The sequence below is a fragment of the Protomyctophum bolini genome (assembly GCF_963924005.1).
Source record: "Protomyctophum bolini genome assembly, chromosome: 17".
NCBI classification, from domain to species: Eukaryota; Metazoa; Chordata; class Actinopteri; order Myctophiformes; family Myctophidae; genus Protomyctophum; species Protomyctophum bolini.
This window is the reverse complement of record NC_137878.1, coordinates 17687443-17705437: the sequence shown is the minus strand read 5'-3', so window position 1 is coordinate 17705437 and position 17995 is coordinate 17687443. Positions and strand designations below refer to the sequence as shown.

The 17995-nt window shown below is 41.1% G+C and overlaps 2 protein-coding genes across 19 annotated transcripts in view; one reads left to right on the top strand and one right to left on the bottom strand.

Annotated features, from left to right (window-relative positions):
- pleca (plectin a) overlaps nucleotides 1–17995 on the bottom strand; it is a 119300-nt gene that overhangs the window by 14990 nt on the left and 86315 nt on the right. For 15 of the 18 annotated variants that reach the window (XM_080787848.1, XM_080787849.1, XM_080787852.1 and 12 more), the window contains 23 exons: nucleotides 15411–15577; nucleotides 12870–12985; nucleotides 12535–12641; nucleotides 12170–12289; nucleotides 11952–12047; nucleotides 11637–11771; nucleotides 10765–10851; nucleotides 10289–10443; nucleotides 9518–9872; nucleotides 9068–9145; nucleotides 8047–8208; nucleotides 7721–7825; nucleotides 7303–7398; nucleotides 6442–6567; nucleotides 5848–6000; nucleotides 5085–5239; nucleotides 4555–4681; nucleotides 4266–4449; nucleotides 3999–4019; nucleotides 3054–3211; nucleotides 2226–2404; nucleotides 1455–1593; nucleotides 297–653 (listed from right to left, as the gene is read on the bottom strand). In XM_080787848.1, the coding sequence (XP_080643974.1) occupies nucleotides 297–653; nucleotides 1455–1593; nucleotides 2226–2404; nucleotides 3054–3211; nucleotides 3999–4019; nucleotides 4266–4449; nucleotides 4555–4681; nucleotides 5085–5239; nucleotides 5848–6000; nucleotides 6442–6567; nucleotides 7303–7398; nucleotides 7721–7825; nucleotides 8047–8208; nucleotides 9068–9145; nucleotides 9518–9872; nucleotides 10289–10443; nucleotides 10765–10851; nucleotides 11637–11771; nucleotides 11952–12047; nucleotides 12170–12289; nucleotides 12535–12641; nucleotides 12870–12985; nucleotides 15411–15577 (3378 nt within the window). The remainder of the gene's footprint in view (nucleotides 1–296; nucleotides 654–1454; nucleotides 1594–2225; nucleotides 2405–3053; nucleotides 3212–3998; nucleotides 4020–4265; nucleotides 4450–4554; nucleotides 4682–5084; nucleotides 5240–5847; nucleotides 6001–6441; nucleotides 6568–7302; nucleotides 7399–7720; nucleotides 7826–8046; nucleotides 8209–9067; nucleotides 9146–9517; nucleotides 9873–10288; nucleotides 10444–10764; nucleotides 10852–11636; nucleotides 11772–11951; nucleotides 12048–12169; nucleotides 12290–12534; nucleotides 12642–12869; nucleotides 12986–15410; nucleotides 15578–17995) is intronic. The other 3 variants (XM_080787858.1, XM_080787856.1, XM_080787855.1) reach the window with 1 other exon arrangement.
- The window catches only part of fbxl6 (F-box and leucine-rich repeat protein 6), a 204083-nt gene that overhangs the window by 115612 nt on the left and 70476 nt on the right, over nucleotides 1–17995 (top strand). The window lies entirely within an intron of this gene.

The window sequence follows — 17995 nt, the reverse complement described above, 5'->3', positions numbered from 1 at the left end:
GACAATGTGAAAGTAAACTATCAAATAAGGAAAGCCATAATTCATTATGCAAAGTGTACTGCAGTGTACATACAAAAGTGACAAAGAGCTCCCTCTCCTGGTTGCAATCATTCACAAGAAAATCCCCATTCACTTTATCTATGACAATATGAAATAATTTGACAAAATGAACTACAATCACAAAATATCATCTTTAACTGTCTAAAATAACTATGATGGGTTTCCTTCTTTATACCAACAGCCTACGGTATTGATTCTACCCAGTTTTAACAATGAAAGCTGGGATGTAGTCCTACCTTCTCCTGTGCCAGCTGCTCCTTGAGAGCCTTGCTATTACCAATGGGAACGGCCTGGATCTCCTCCTGCCTTTGCTTGGCCTCAGTGAGCCAACAGATGAGCCAGTCATAGCTCTCACGGTAGTGGTGCATCTGGCGCCCCAGCAGGTCTAACTCCCGCTGCCTCAGGTCGATCTGGCCGAACACAGCCTGCCAGCGCTCCAGCAGATTGCTGACAAGCTGACGGTAGTGGTCCAACTCTGCATCTCGTTCGCTGTGCACCCGCGTCATCTGGTCATTGACGGTTGTCGCCTTCTTGAGGTCGTCCTGCAAGCGGTCAAATATGGCCTGGTCGGCCTCTGCCTCGCTGCGCATTTTCTGTTGGAGAGAGAGAAACAGAAAGAGAGATGGGTTTTTTTCTCAAAAAGAAACGTGATCACATTACCCCAGTCCTATCCTCCCTCCACTGGCTCCCCGTCCATTTTATAATTGATTTTAAGATCCTGCTTGTTTTTAAAGCCCTAAATGGACTCGCCCCCATGTACCTATCCGAACTCACAAAACCGTACGTCCCAACAAGACCCCTTAGGTCAGCTGACAAATTGCTTTTGACTAATCTTCCCATAACTAACTGTAAAACCAGAGGTGACCAGGCCTTTGCAGCGGCTGGTCCTAGACTCTGGAACGGTCTACCCATCCATGTTCGCTCTGCCCCCTCATTAGAGGCCTTTAAATAATAATAATAATCATAATAATAAAGACACATTTCTTCACTATGGCCTTCTTCTGACACTGCTTGATTGTATATTTTGTGTAGCTTTGTAATTGTTCTTAGCTCCTAATTTTTCCTTCAATTTGTACCATGCATTTTAATTGTGTTTGTGTTGCTCTTTGTTTTTAAACCTGTACATCACTTTGGTCAGCCATTGATCGTTGTAATATGTGCTTTAAAGTTTGAGTTGAGTTGAGTTGAGTTGAGTTGAGAGAAAGAACAGTGTCATTAACAAAGACAGATAGAACATCTCAAATTGTTCAACATCCACTTGTGTTTTACCGGTGCTTAAAACTTCTGCCTTCACGGTACAGGTTTGGATAAAAGTGTCCACCAATTCTATCCTATGCATAAAACCATGCACAGATAAACAATAACAATGTGTTTCCTTTGCCAAGAGGTAATACCTTTAGCTGGTTGCGATAATTCTCCACTTCCTTTTCATCTGTGGGCACGTTGTTGACATCGCATAGATGGGTCTCGTAATTCTTCAGAGCATCTTCTGCATCTTTTGTGCTGCGAATCACTACATCAATGGTCTTTAGCCTGAAGGCAGAAAATTGATTCTGTAAGGTCTAATGTATATTCTCGTTTTGAGGCTTAAGGAGCCTGACAATGGTTTTAGTTTGCGTTAAGCAATTTTTTTTATATATATTTTTTATCCCACGATTTTGTAACCCATTTTTCACCCCTGTGTCAATCGTCTAATGTGATCCTGGGCTCTACACACCCTCCACCATCCTAGTCCCCTGGGGGACAAGGGGAGAGCAACGGACTTGAACTCATGCTTCCTTCATGTCCAAGTTGCTCCTTACACCTGACAGGGGGAGTTTCCCTGGTTGGACGTAGCGTGTGGAAGGAACACGTTATTCCAACCAGTTCCTTTCCCCTCCATCAGGTGGGGCCAGGGGGGGGGCAGTTTAGTGACCAGGATTACTGCATGTTTTTTGTGAGGGTACCTACCCCCTAAGCAAATTAACTCATAGCTCTAGTTTGCGTTAGAAACCTCAGGATGGTTTGGGTCACAGTCACGTGAATGCTAATAAACCTGAATTAGTTAAATGGTTAGCAAAATCACTGTTCAATTGAAAAAAATGATTCCTCTAAAAAGACTGAAGTGAATCTTGGAATCAGCAAATCAATAATAGTCCAAATAATTGATAGTCATGGTAACTTACTTATCCAGGTAAACAGAGGACAGACTGTAGACATGATCCATCTTCTTCAGGGTAACATCCAACTCAGAGCGCAGCATCGGAGCAGTGTTGGACTGTTCAGGAGAGGCCAGAACCTCTTCTGTCTTCTCAGCCATGCTGTTCAGTTCTTTTTTCAATCCCTCCAACTCTGACTGCACTTTCTGTTTTCAAGAAAAGAGGGGAGAGAATTAGTAGAGCACCCAGCCACACACTATATATATTTTATATACACATACTAGTCCTTACCAGTTCAAATATATGAACACCAAATTACATACAGTGTATTTTGAGGTCTACTCAGTACTGGGGCTGGGGGGGAGAGTTGTTAAGGATGAGCTTGTGAAGTTGGGATGGGCACAAAACAAATAGTAATATTATTAGGCAGGTGGTCCGCGGACCCCCAAGTGGTCCGTAAAACATTTCCCGGGTAACTCAAAACTTCCCTGTGAGGTACTGTCAAGAAAATAATAAAGCTAAAAAAATAATCAAGGTTCCTTTTAATTCCATTAAAAGTAAATTCCTCTTCTTTTAAGTTCCACTTCACAAAATAAATTCCAGGAAATCCTGTCTGTGTTCTGTAGCTCACTGTTCCATTCGCAACACGCGACAAATAAACACCACACAGAACTGCTTCTCTCTTCTGCATGCGGTCATAATGTCAGGGGGACATCTCTGATAAATGATAATGACTGAAATATGCACTGAAAGGTAACTACAGCAACTCTACTCACTCCCAGTCCCCTTCTATTCATAACATAATTGTGTCTTCATAATTACATACAGTATAAATATTGAACTTTCAGTCATTACCATCTGTTCTGCGGTCTTCAGTGCGCAGGCTTTGAGTGGCTCTTTATCCACCAGCTGGCGGAGGCGTGTGACGGTCCGATTCTCACAGGCTTCCAACCTCAGACGCAGGTCCTTCAGCTTCGTTAGGTAGATCTTACACACAGACTCATCCTGCTCGCCTGGAGAGGTGAGGGAAAAGATTATTTAGGTGAGACCATTAGAAAAAGGATGTACCATATTAGGACAGAACAAGGGTAGAGCCAGATAAAGCCAGGATTGACTCCTAAATCAAGTATAAATGACAAGTTTCATTCCAAAGTGAGACGTCCACCATTTGATCATTTTGAGGTGCACATTGTCAAAGTGACATAAATTAGAATTGTGATAAGTTATTTGCTCTCGCTCTCCTTGGTTATAAAATATTTTACAGAATGTATTCATTTGTATTTTTGAAATAGTTCACTGCAAACACCAGGCAACATTTTAGCATGCTGGACATAAAAGTGTTTTAGAATGAAACCCCTCAAATACACAAGTTTTCTACTTTCATATTAAAATCAAAAACTCATTGTTTAACTGTTTTTTGTTTGCCTAAAGAGGGAGAGAACAGCATTTGCATCTGATTGTGTATTAGTAGAATTTCTAACAACATTTGGAATTATTGCACGCTAACAAATCACTGCTTCATGCATTCATTCCATTAAGGATTATTACTTGAGCAGTTGTTTCATTGGCACTCATTCTCATACAGTAGAAAACACACTTCAGTGACATGCATATAAACAGAACATTGAGACCAGTAAGAAAAACAGTGAAGATGTAGATTGAAAAGGTTGTGATTGGAAGAAGTTTGATGGAATGAAATGAAATGCCACAGCAAAACAGCCTTGACAGCACACACAGCCCTAGGCTCTACTGTACTCAACAAAAGCTACTCAGTCTGGCAAGGTAACCAGAGCACCTTACCTCCAGTGGGTGCAATGTATCCTGCAATGTGAATTAAACAGTCAATGACATTTAAAAGATAAAATGGCCATGAGTAAAAATGAATTGAATTAAAGATGCCTGTCAACAGTTGTCTTTGCAACCAAAAAATGAAATGTATTGTGTTTAATACAATGTTTGAAGACATAGGTTTACCAATGGATAGCTGAATGATCCCACAATAATGAATGTAATACATTGTCAAGAACATAATTGCCACAGATTATTGTGTAATCAGTGGGAATGTACCTTGCTCCACAGTGCTGACCAGAGAGTTGTAGTGCTGGTTGGACTTGTTGTAGCCGGCCTCCACTTGCATGCGGTCCTCCGCCCCAAAGAGCTGGGAGTCCTGGCTGTCTCTGAGGAAGCCCTGATAGTGCTGCTCCAAGTTCCTCAGTGCCAGCCTGTATTCCTCCACCTTAAGGGTCTTGAACTGCAGCGACATAAAAGGAAGGGGTGATGAGATATGAAGATTGTGCTCGACTTAATTAAGAGCAACTGGCTTGAAGGCTTCTTTAGGGAACCTCGTAGTTTTTACCATGGTGATGTTCCAGGAGTTGATGATGTGGATGTCTCTCATTAGATACTGCCATGAGAGGAGGCTCCTCATGTCCACATTCATCGTCTGCCACATTGTCTGAAGTCTCTGGAGATTGCCGTCCAAACTGAAGAGAGGAGAGGTTGATGCACTTCATACGTACAAAATATGCATGCCTATTCAGAATGGAAGAGTGTTTAAGTATCAATGTCGTTGCTGTCGGGCAGAAACCTCTCTATATTTATGGTTATCTTTTGTAAATGAATGTCCTACTTCGTCATACAAGAGTGACACAATGTAACAATAAATCTACAAGCTCTACACGCATTGTGACACATGAGCTTGTAGATATGCCATATGCTAGATGTGCTACATTATTTATGAACATTTTGGAATATTGAAACTGTGTCTGGCTTTTATCAATACTGAACCAAGTTTGTGATTAAATAAACATTGGATCCACTACAGCCATTTCATTTCCTTAAAAGTAACAGTTTTGAATATACATGGTAATGAGTTGCTTAGCTCACCTAGCTACACTGTTCACAGCCTCCTTATTGGTTGGTGGAACCAGGAAGCAGATGGAGGGCACAGTGGCCTCACTGCCTTGGTCATTCAGCACCCTCCACTTGTAGGGTTGAGAGTTGTTCAGCAGAGCACACTCATCCCCTCTATGAACTGTGATCTACAACAAGGTACAGAAGACATGGTGTGGCAGATGTGTGAAGAATAGAACCAAAGCCTTCAGAGGCAGTGCCTGATACTGTGTTTCTTTCTGAATGTGGAGCTGAATGTCATCAGCATTGTCTAAAAGCTATTAGCTTTATTCTCTCCTATGATCACTATCGCTACCTGGATCTTTCAGATGCAGGGAAAGGTGGTAAATGAGATTTTAACGATAAAACATTATCGAAACATTCCCATAAAAATACTCTCTCCCCATGCCTTCGGCCTGGTGGAGACAATAATGTGTAATACAGTGTGGATGATAATGACTTATGCGGGACATACACTGCTAGGTTTAGGGAGCTGGTTCCCATTGAGATCATGCATACTAACAATGGTACTGTTACAGTAAGTCTGATTTATTCTGATTTATTTATTATTAGTGGCATGTCAGTGTTGCATACCGGAAATAACCATTCTAAGAGCTTGTACATCAGCTATTTTCGGCGTGCAACCAAGTATAAATTAGGCGACACCATGTGACATACAGTACATACGGTACAAAGGAAATAAATACTGTATGCACCATATGGCACACAGTACAGTAATGTTATGTGATCTTCTCACCTCCATCTGTTTGAAGTCACAGACAGCCTGAATAGGCATCTTGCCCTTTATCGGGGTTGCAGGGTTACGTGGCTTCAGCTGCACGATGGTCTGAGCTCTACGGTTCAGACCCTCAAGGTGAGTTTTAAACTCTTTCAGCTGCTCTTTCTCATCCTGCAGAGGGGACAATGAAGAATAGAAATAAATGTACTGTCAACCGATTTAGACCTGAGGCACCTAAAAACACCTAAATCCTTTTACATCTGAGGGTTTCTGAATGAATGAATGAATGATTATAACAACAAGAAAGGTATAACAACGGTGTTCCAAGTCTAAATGGGTTAAATATAAATTTGTTTTTTTCGGGCAGGCAGGGTGCCTCCCTGAGCTTGGTGCCCAGGGCTGCAGCACCTGAAGCCTACTGTATGCATTTAGCTGGGGCTGGCCAAAAACACAGGTCATCCCTTATCCTGTGCAACAGAAGAATATATTAATTTAGTTTTGTAACTAAAATAGCACAGAGAGAGTGAATGTATAGCTCCTAAACACTAACCATATGCTTGATTGTATTACGTACATAATACAATCAATAATCCTATTTATTGTTAACCTTACAGCTGCGTCCTGTAGCAAATCCTCCAGTCGAGTGACAGTGATGCTGCGGTCACACGTGTACTTCCTCTTCATCGTGTCATTCATCTTCTTCATCTGATCCTCTGCCTCTTTCACATCATTGAAGAACTAGATAGTAATAATAAATAGACAAGTAATAATAATAATCATTATTATTACTATATAATATATCATTATTATTATTATTCATTTTACGGGTCGCAAGTAAATACCCCTTTGTTTTTGTTTCCTACTTTATTTTTTAATTCATATTCCAAAATATGTTCCACCCTAAAGAATTCCAAAGAATTAAAAAGTGGGAAAGAAGTAGTGAAAACAGCACAAGCTAACAACAAGTCTCATCGCAACATGTTGTGAGCTTAATTGTAGCTTTTCATTAGTTTGGGTCATGTGGGGAGACATATGACATTTCTCTAGTGGTTTGGAAACCACTGCATTAAACAGTAAAACACAAACCATATGAAATCACTTACACAACTCTTCATGGTTAGCTGGTAAAATGCTAGACAAGTAAAATATAAACTCAGAAAGTTCATTAGATTAGAAGACCTGGGGTTCGATACCCCCAAATAGGTAACAGTTTAATTGCATTATATTTCACAAGATGTTATCCCAATGAGATAATGTATAAGAACTATTCAGATCATAGGTTTGCCTCAATTCCACTCACAATTTAAGTACATACAGTTACAGAATTATGTACTAAATCTATCAACAAAAATCTTCTCTTATAGGGAACCCTGGCACCAACACTTTTCAAATGGGGATCCATGGCCTAATTTGTATCAATTTAGGGGTCTGATGTTTTCTGGACAGAAGGCAAGTGTGCGTTAATGGACTTACTTGGAAGTACGCTGTGTTCTCTTTCACATGGGATTCAATACAGCAGCACAGCTGAAGGATCCAACTCCACTGGGTCTGGAGGGCTGCAGTGAAAGCCTTGAGGAGAGAAGGATGAAAATAGCAAGATCGCACCAAGGTGAGATTGTGGATCAGTTATTTTCAGTGCACGACACAGACCCATATAGTAAATAAATACAATACAAAGTAAATAAAACTCAAGTTAGAAAATATATAGTACTACTAATGATTCTGAATGAGATATAAGGAATTTCATATACATTATACAACCTATAGTAAAAACACCAAACATATACTAATACAAATGACATAACTACTGCATACAGTAGTGTACTGCCAACGTAGAGTGAAACCGTATTTATTGTGTTACACAGCTTAAGACAATAAATCAGCTCTATACCTCGATGGTCTTCCTGGCAGGGTGTCCGTCCTTCAGTAGCTTGTCTCCTGTGGTCTGCACATTGTTCGTCTTCTTCTCTCGTAGCTCCAGCTCTCTCATCAAACCCTGCTCCACAACAAGAAAGAATCATTCAGCATGATAGTTGATGATGAAGGGTTTTAATACAAAATGGGATGTCCGTCGCTTGAAATAAGTATAATTTACAGCTGTAAATGCCAATTATTATATTAATCATATGGGTGTATTATACTGCAGGTAAAATAGTATAATTCTAACTTTCAACTATTCTACAACTTTTTTTAATGACACTGAGAAATCCTGCGTACCGAGTAGTTGTCTTTCTTAGCGGTCATGTTGGTGTTTCGATCGCTCCAGTCGTAGTTGACCTCTTCCTCCTCCTTTTCATTCAGCCACATCAGCTCTTTGGTTGCTGCGGTTACGAAAGCATGAAGCTCTGCTAGGTAGCGCAGACGAGCCTTGGAAGCGGTCTGCAGGAAATCATATTACGAAGAAACTGGTTAGGCGGAAAATAAAGAAACACAGAGCACCTTAAGAATTTGGGAGTGGAGAGGATGGCATGTCGTGAGTCCAGACCTTAACCCAATTGAACACTTGTGGGATCAGCTTGGGCGTGCTGTACATGCGTTAGAGTGACCAACAAAACATTGGCTGACTTCCTGGTTGAGGAATGGGATGCCATCCCGCAGCAAAATGTGGCGAGGTTGATTACCAGCATGAGGAGAGGGTGCCAAGCTGTTGTGGCTATGTATGGATCTTCCACACTCTACTAAGTTCTGTTCCCTGAGTGTAAAATTGGCCAATATGTGTTGTTTCTTCCTTATTACTGTGAGTGCAATCATCAAATCCACTAAGCAACTCAAAGCAAGGGTTGAATACCAACCATTTCACATTTTGGCACATTTTTTACAAGCTATACCTCGTTGTAAAGGAGATATAATTTACGTTCCAAACTTTTTGTGGGGAGTTTACATATTTAGTCTTGAACCCAGCATCCATGTTCTGTGGGGAACATTAACCAAAAACAGCCAATCTACAAGTTTGAGCTTACAGATTTGGTGTAAGTAAGCATTGCTAAGCCATTAGGGCAGGACTCAGGAGCCCATCTCCTGTCGAGGCAGCTTGATGTACAAGTACACCCCCTGGCCATGAGTTATGAACTTATGACGCTAATATGTCGCAGGGTGTAGAGGGGGGGGGGGAATTGGTCCAAGTAGAAAGCCAACTCTGTTTATTGTAACCGCTAAACACCTATTCTCCTAGTCTACTGAATGTTTTCAGCTTCTTTGCAACTTTGATCATTGATCAGTTTTTAAGGTTGTAACTTACCAGAAGTCTTCCATACTGCAGCTCGAGCTGGGACAGATAGTCACGGTAGGCACTTTTACTCACAGGCGAGACCTGACTCTGGATCAGAGAAAAGACAATTAGAACAAATGTAAACGACAAACTTTACTTCACTTTATCAGTCAAGCAGTCAGGTGATCCATGGCGACATTAGAAAGTCTATATGATCTATTGTTTTGCCATATTTGGATGTGCTGGTATCATCTTGTGTGTTGAAAGTAACCGTGAAGCATGCAAACCCAATGGTGCAAAGGATCTGGTTGTGCTATGCTAGATCAAAAGTACTAAACCGTGTGTTGCGTGAGCGTGCTGGTCTGTTATATTAAAGAAATACTGCTTTTTTGTCATTGGTGAAAATATGGCTCTGAAATTATCTTTCAAGTTTGGTTGTGTTTGGTTGTGTTTATCGGTATATATCTCAGAGGAGCACACCTCATCAGCCTTGGCCCTTTCGATCTTGGAGCGGAACTCTTCCACAGACTGGTGCAGACCACGGTGGCTTCCCAACTGAGACTCCACTGTGGGCAGGTCACTTCCCCACTCCCCCTGGTCTACCCGTCGCTGGTTCTCCTCCACCCAGCCCAGCAGGTCCTGGATGTAGCGCAGGGTCACCTCATCCAGTTCCGGCCTCACCCTCATGGCGGACTGCTGCAGCGTCTGGGAGCTCTGAGTCTGCACCTGCTGAACCATCTGAACCATGGGGATCTGGGCCGTGCTCACACCAGACTTGAGGCGCAGGTTGAACTCACTGCGCAGGTTCACCAGCCTCTCGTGAAGGCGGTAAACTCTGGACACATCAGTAGAACAATAAAGCACATCAATCAGAGTGAACGGGAGGAAAGATTATCAACAATTATTTTTTACAAACTATACTATGGAAGGTATGCGCATAAAGTGAGTGGCAAATCGAGTGGAAAAGTGAGTTTAACGTTGTTTAGCGTCGTTTAATGCAATCAGATAGGACTTTTTTGTTTGGATGTATGGGCTGTCAAGGCCAGAAAGTACTTTTTTGCCACTCAGTAGACGTTCCCGCATAACTTCCAGGTATGATGATGTGCATAACCTGTATAATATTGGGTTTGAGACAATCACGCGTTGTGTTGAGGCACGTTGTGAGGTTGTAGCTAAATCCTATACTGTAATCAACCTATACATCCATAGTACGGGTGAATCCAACAATCTACGGTCATTCAAATTTCAGACCTGCGATACATTTGCTCAGCTTGAAGGTGCCGTCCATCTTTGAGCAGCTGAACGTCGTTGAAGAGGAATCTGATCATTCCCTCCGCCTTCTCCAGGTCTGTCTCCATCTCCCCTGAGTGCTGAGCAGGCTTCCCTGAACTCAGCATCCTCATGTCCTGCCGAAAACATGGGAGAATGGATTGATTTTCTTGCCGTTTGTTTTCTGTTATCTTTGTTTGGCCGATTAGACATTAATTCATTTTCATATCACTCATACCACTTGAATCCTAGCGTCCCAATTCTGGGTAAGTCATGATAAGCAATTCAGGCAAAATAGGCAAACATTCAGTGGAAATAGATTAGGTATTTTCGACAAAGAAAACTGGTGTAAATGGGGGGAAAAGTCAATAAATGTAATTTATTATTTATAATAAATGTAAATCTTGATTGTGATTATATGCAAGAGCTGCAAGAGCATCATCAAGAATGTGTCTCACCGTTTGTAGCAGGCCCTCCACCTGGTTGAGCTGCTCCTCACACACCCCAGACTCCATCTGAACCTTACTGACAATCCTCTGGAGACGCTCCAGCCTGTGGTGAGGGTGGACAGGTCAGAGAAGCAACACCACAAACTGTATGTACAGTATCAATGAGTCTGCTGCTTCAATTAATAACACAGGCTATGAGTACAAACTGTTTAAAAAGAGACAAAATGTTTAAATTGTGTAGTGAGACGGTGATGCTAGGTTTTTGTTGTACGCCCCAAAAAAGAAAACAATCAGCATAATATACCATACACACCAGTGTACTTTCTCTAATTGGAAAACATGAAAGTGAAAATGTTTAAAAAGTGAAGCACTCACTCCCTCTGCTGGCGAAATAAGACATTTAACACATAGCCATGATTCATAAAGGCCATCATGAAATCTTCTGTCCACAGGTCCTTTCTCTGCCTGATGTTGGAAGTTGATGTACTGAATGGTGACTCACAGTCAGCGCTGAAGTAGCTTTTCGTGAGTCTTGTGATAATATGTTACGCCCCGCAATAGCTCATCATTAGGAAAACAAATCTTGAAATAAACTAGGATACTCTGCAAAATGACCATAATATTGGGATCTGTATCTATTCTGTATCTGTACCCATGAATTATAATGTGGTTTTTACTTTGACCTCACAATGCAGACTCAGTTTCCTTTTCAGCCAATGCAGGCTTTACAAGTTGGTTTATGAGTCACAAACCTCAGCTCCAGAGCGCCTGACTCATTTCTTGTGCCCCGTGGTATTTTACCAGTATTGTTCATAAGGTATTGGCAACAAACTTTAGTGTTTGCTTTGACAACAAGAATATGTGATGAGATTCACAAACACCACTTGCCGCTCAAATTCGGTCCTAAGCAGACGCTCTCGCTCCAGTATGGCAACGTGTAGACGGCCCCACTCCTTCTCCACATCAATGGGGTGGTACCCAGGTGGTACTTTAACATGGCCTGCCTGGACTGCACCCTACAAAGCAAACATCCACAACTACTGTAAGTGATACGTTTACAAAATCATCACTGCAATGTACAGGTGATGGTTTGAAGCATAACCCAAAAATAGTGTGTAGTGTAGTGTAGTAAAAGTATATTTTGTCTATAACAGGCAATAAATATTACGCTACACATACAGTACGATGACACTGACCTCAAAAGATTTGTAGATATATTTAGAGCGGTTCTTGTCTGCCTCTTTGGCGGGGAGCTCTGTTTCCTTGTACTTCATAAACTGCCGCCAAAGAACCTGTGTGTTAGAAAAGGATAGATTTGAACCAGATCTGCACTAACATCACCACCATGATCACCATCACCAGACACCCTGATTGTATCAACATCTGATCTTGAAGATAAGGAGAGCTCACTCACCTCAATCTCCTCATAGCTGGTGGGGAACTTCCTCTCCTCAAAGACAAGGATGTGATGTCTGATCCACTGTAACAGCATGGTGACCAGCTCGTAATACTCCTGCCAACGCAGCTCTAGCTCCTAAAGCGAAGATGAAAACAGAGAACAGAGTTTATGTTAACTTTCAACTATGTACTGTAATCAGATACCACTGTGGTATACCATGGGTACTACTTGTTGTTTGTTCATATACTTCAATACTAGAATGCCCAACAAATACAAGACCATTAAGTGAGAAAAACAGCCAGTCATGTTGCAGGTTACATTTCCTTTGACGACTGGTCACTGAGGCAGAATCAGTGTTTTGGCACAAAAGGAGCACTTACGTTAGCTTTCACACCATCTTGAACATCAGGTACTCTGGGCATGACGTCATACATAGAGGAGACGTATGTAATGATGGATTTTTCATCTGGGTGTGGCACGTCCACATCTACGGGGGAGAAAGGAGACAGTTGTCAACAACTGACATTTTTTAAAGGGATTTCTTTTTAATAAATGCAGGGAACAAAATAACTTTGTTTTGGCCAACATTCAAAGAAGGTCTTGTCTTAAGCTTAAGCAAGGTTTTTAACCTTATTCTTTTTCCTGCAAGCCACACACCAGACGTTTGTTTGGTATGCTTTTGTAAATGAATCAGAGTAATAGTGTTTTCTTTTACCCTCTGGGTCCAGCAGTCTGGTGACACCCAACTCCCTCTCTGCCACACTGAAGGCCTGCTCCAGGTTCTCCTGGTTACTCTGGCGGTACACGTTGCCCATGTCAATCATAGTTGGCCTGGGGACATCAGACAGCCAGATCATAAATAATACATGACAACTACTACTACTTGAAAATTACTATGCCTGTCAATCACTTAAAGAATGTGAGTTGATTACGATTGAAGCTGGGAAATTTGTATTTGTATAAAAACACAAATCGATTTTTAATTATTATTTGGTTCTCCTTCCCCCATGCTGTTGAGCTGATTGTTACATAATTAGACTTTTTTTATGTTGCACCTGCCAGTCATCATTTTCCACATTCTTGTTGCTGGAGGCATTTTGATGACTAAAGTTTGATGGGGAGTTAATTGATATCAGACAGGGCAGGCAAAAACGAGTCTAAAAGGAGTCTTTGCTAAAAGCTGGGCTTAATATTCCCCTGTTAATTTGTGCAGAAAGAAAGTAGACTTTGCACGCACACTGCCAAGAAGGTGATCACAGTCAAGTAGCGTGCAGATACAAGTAGCCCTGAGGGAATTTTATACACTTAAAATGGATGCACATCACAGGTAACAAACACCTCAGTTACTATAAAGAATTAGCAAGTAAAATGCACCACTTCGTTTAGAAATACCAAAAAGGAACACCAAATAACTTTAACATTGAAGGCAGATATTAGCTCTAACTTTGATGCTGGACATTAATCTCTTAAATATAGAATAGAAGTCTTACACAGTTTGTGTGAGAAGTAATAAGAATGTACATGCATCAAAGTTCATCCCAATCACCACCTTTGGAAAGAATAAATAAATAAATAACCGTACACTTGCACGATTCTCTGCACATAGTATTCCCCATGACCCCGGGGTGGTTCCTTGTCCACATAGCATGCTTTTCTGTAGGACAGTCTATCCCTGCTCAGGTGCACGGATCGGATCGGCTCAGATCCTGTATCGCTCTGAGATCCTCTGCTAGAGCGGGCCCTTGGGCTCTGGGGCCCCCTGCGCGAGTCTAAATACTTCTCGGTCGGGATGTCCTCGCAAAGCATCACCACCCTGTCCTCCAGGTCGCTGGCGGAGCCAGCCACACTGCTGGAGGCACTGTTCAGTCTCTTGGAAGAGAAATTTCTCTTCAACTTCTTCATTGCAGCACGGGTCGAGGGTGCTGTGTTGCACTGTGGATTTCCTTTTATCCTGTGTCCTTTACAAATGCATCTGTCTAGTATTTGGCAGATGGTCCGACGTTGATAAAACTACTAGCCATGACATTTTTAAAGGATCATAGTTACTCTAACTTAACGAGAACAATCTTATTCTGGCTCCAATTGGTGACTTGCATCCAAATCCACGTTCTTTGTCCTCCTCTTTCTTTTGCTCTCTTCTGTTCTTCTCTACTTGAGGGATCGGAAAGCTCCTTGCAGCTTCAAATGTGTTATGGTACAGTGGAGCCCATCCTGCTCTACCTCCACAAAGAATCTATGGCAGAATGGTTAGCGTACTTGTGATTTGCTGCAACCTGCAGAGTCTCCAGAGCACATGCCCCTAGGGTATCTTATTCACAAATTGACGTGATACACCCTCACAGTAAAAAAGAAAAACGTACTCTTATTTTATAACAAATGAGGCCAACTCAGGTTATATATGTTTTTTGGTGCAGTAGTGTGTCGAGGGATCCTTCAAGTTTTTTGCATTTCCATGCAAACATAAATACCCATATAGAAATTTGTCAATTAATCTTGTGGCAAATACCATGCGTGTTGAGAGCAAATGATGTAATTTTAAATACATAATGACTGATTGGTGTGACTGTGAATGATGTTTAACAAATGAACCACAAATTGCATCTCAAACTGAGATTAGATTCTCCTTGATACTTGACTAGTGGTGATTGACCACATGGTTGTCCTGACATGCTAAGTATTTTGAGGAGAATATTAATCTAACTGTACAACTGTAGGTATGCAGCAGTGACAGTGTCTTTACTGTACATACCCTGCAGCATGACAAGATCCCAGGACTGGGCAAGCTTGGGCAATCGTAAAATGGGTCGGAATAGCTAAAGAAAATATTTTTTTACTACTCCATCAACTATACTACATATCTATACTACACGGCAGGGTTCATTTAACTATTGAGGTCGTCACAGACCAGGAGTCTGACGAATAAAAGATGTGAAAGTCGAGTATTTTGCTTCAAAACTATTCATACTGTTGATGTGACATTGTCATTGATATCTTTATCTGTGGTGAAACATCTCCTCCTTTTGCAACATGTGTCCGTGTTCCTGTGATGCACCGGACCAGCCGTTCCAGGCTTGAGGCGCGTTGGCCTTTGTTCTCAAGGTCTTATGAGTGCATTTTTAGCACTGACATCCCAGTTGCAATAATGCAAAGTTTGAGCTCGACAGAAAATGAATGAGTCTCAACCCCCCCTGACTTGGATAGGCTGCATTCTCTGCCTGCTGGGCTAAACATAGACCAGTTTATTGTAGCATCTCACCTGTGTTTGTGTATGATGGCATTGAAGAGCTTGCCGTCCCTCCAGCTGGTGGTGAAGTTGTCACAGCGCATGCTGTGGTATCCCTCCACCATTCTCTGAGACCAAAGCAACAGCTTCTCCTTGGCTGTCATGTCATCTGATTGGCCATTCACCTGTATGTCTGAGATCTGGTGGAACAAAGTGAAAAACCATTACTAAATATTGTGAAGTTTAATTATTGGTGTTTTTATTTAATTCTATGTTATTTTTGATAGAATTAAATTTTGATGTTTGGTGCCATAAAATTAGCCAATCCGAAATTAATTAATTACTTGTTCAATGCTATACACTAAACAAATGCACTGTTGGTTGACAGGAGGGAAACCTTGTTTCAAAACACTAGTTGATTTCTTCCAGACTTTAGATGACTCACATCTCAAACCTTCCAAATACAGTGGCTGTATCTGGAAGGCATATGAAATCCTTTGCATTACTGGTTTGGAAGAAAACCAAAACGATTCATGAGATCCACAACAGCAAAATTAAACTAAGCTAAATCTGCCAGAAAGTAGACTGAAAATTAATGTTGGCGTCTCCATGTCACAAAACCTACATGGGCAGATTCGTTTTTATAACAGTTGGCAGTCTACTGTATGTAATGAGTCACAAGAACTCCCTTTTTTTCTCTCACTCATGAAAGATGAGACACAACTAAATACACAGGAAACTTTACGGCGTAGAGATGTAAGCTGAATGCCAATGCTGTGTTGTTTACCTTTGTGGCTCATTGACAGAATGTCTAGCTGCCGGCTATTTTAAATGTATTATGTCTATCTACTGTATGATGTCTATTTTGTATGTAATCCAATCCACATATTGAGTACATGATCCATTCCATACTGGGTATGATCTGATCCATATCTATCTATCTCTATAATTTGTATGGTCAAATAGTATTTGCAAATAGTTCTTAGTGATTGCATTAATCTTCTTGTGAGCGCAAGATAGGTGGTGTTTAAGTAATGGTGTTGATGCAATGATTCAATACAGTAACAACACCATCTCAGAGCTGAAAAGATTAGAGTGAAACACACCGAACTGAGCAAAACTAAAATTAATTTGCAGATGTTCAAGTCATGAGACATAATTATTTATAAGCTCTCGATAGAACAAGCAGGGGCTTCATTACAAAAGTAACATTATTTCTTTGGTCATGCTGATGAGTCACAGAAGTGCTAATAATTTCACTTCCAGGCTTTCTTAGAGGAAAGGGTGGAGGAGGAAAAAGGAGGACAAACACCCTTCTCAGAAGGGCAGAAAGGGGAACCCCATGTGCTGTACGTGCATGGGCACCGAGTGACTCACGACCCCAGTGGAACTGGAAACAGGCCCTCCGCCCTTTAGGACGAAATCTACTTTATTTCTCTACTAAATTGAGAGAAATTCCTGCCTCCTCCCCCTCACAGAGGAGGTAAATTATCTCAACCACTCACTTGCACGTCTATAAACTATCAACTAGAGTTACTAGACCATGGGGAGCTCAAAGGAAATCAGCCTTTGTTTATGATGACTACCATCTGCCACTGCAAGAGTTTACTTTGTTTGGAACAAATAACAGGCACCAGATGATTAAGTACTTCCTCAAGGATGAGGTTTTAACAGTTGAGGTTTTCAACCGGACAGCATGTCAGGAGTCAGGACCATGCAAACAGAAAAGAAGAATTGGAGGGGTTTGTTGAAAGTTCTTGAAACATTTACCAGACAAAGATAATATTAAATTATTATAATAATGATAACGACAACAAGCTTCACAGTCATAGTCATTAGCACACCTATTAGACCTTAGATTCATATAGCACTTTTATGAGCAATGTTAAGGATTAAATCGACCTGTAAATCTAGTTGTACACTGAGCCTGAAGCAAGCAAAGTACTGGAATAAACTTGACTGCTTGTCCCACCCATTTTACTTCCCAACTTTATTATGGGAATCACTGAGTCATGCAGGACTAGGGCAGGGGACCCGGTTCTGCCTACCACCATTATAGTATCAAAGAATTTTCCTTTACTCTCCCTTTTTCCACATTTTCAAAAGTAACCATCTGGTAAACCAATTCCCAAACATAAACATAAAATTTAAATTAAAGATGATACCATCATCCACAGCACGTCACAGTGAGTGAATTTAATTATTGCTCAAACACACTGTGGGCCCTACTGTATCTTTTTTTTAATGCCCAATGCGCCCCAATGGGCAAGTAAAACTCTCAAGGCGCTCCTGTATTCCTAGCAAAAAACAGCTGCATCAGCGTTTTTTGCACATAATGAGTTTGTAAATCTGCTATTTTTGGTGTGGGAAAGCATCATCAATCAATTAAAGGTATAAACAAATTTAAATGAGTGTGCACAAAGTAGGCTACTGGAAAAATAAATACTTTTTGTTTAGTTGTGTATATATTGCATTAATAGTGTGTGGTTGTCACAAAAACCAAGGCGCACTGTTTGGGAACCACTGCACTAGACCCCATAGTACAGAGAATGAAAACACACTGTCTCGTTGATGTGAATTCATGGGAATCAGTAGAGATTGTAGGCTAGTATAGATTA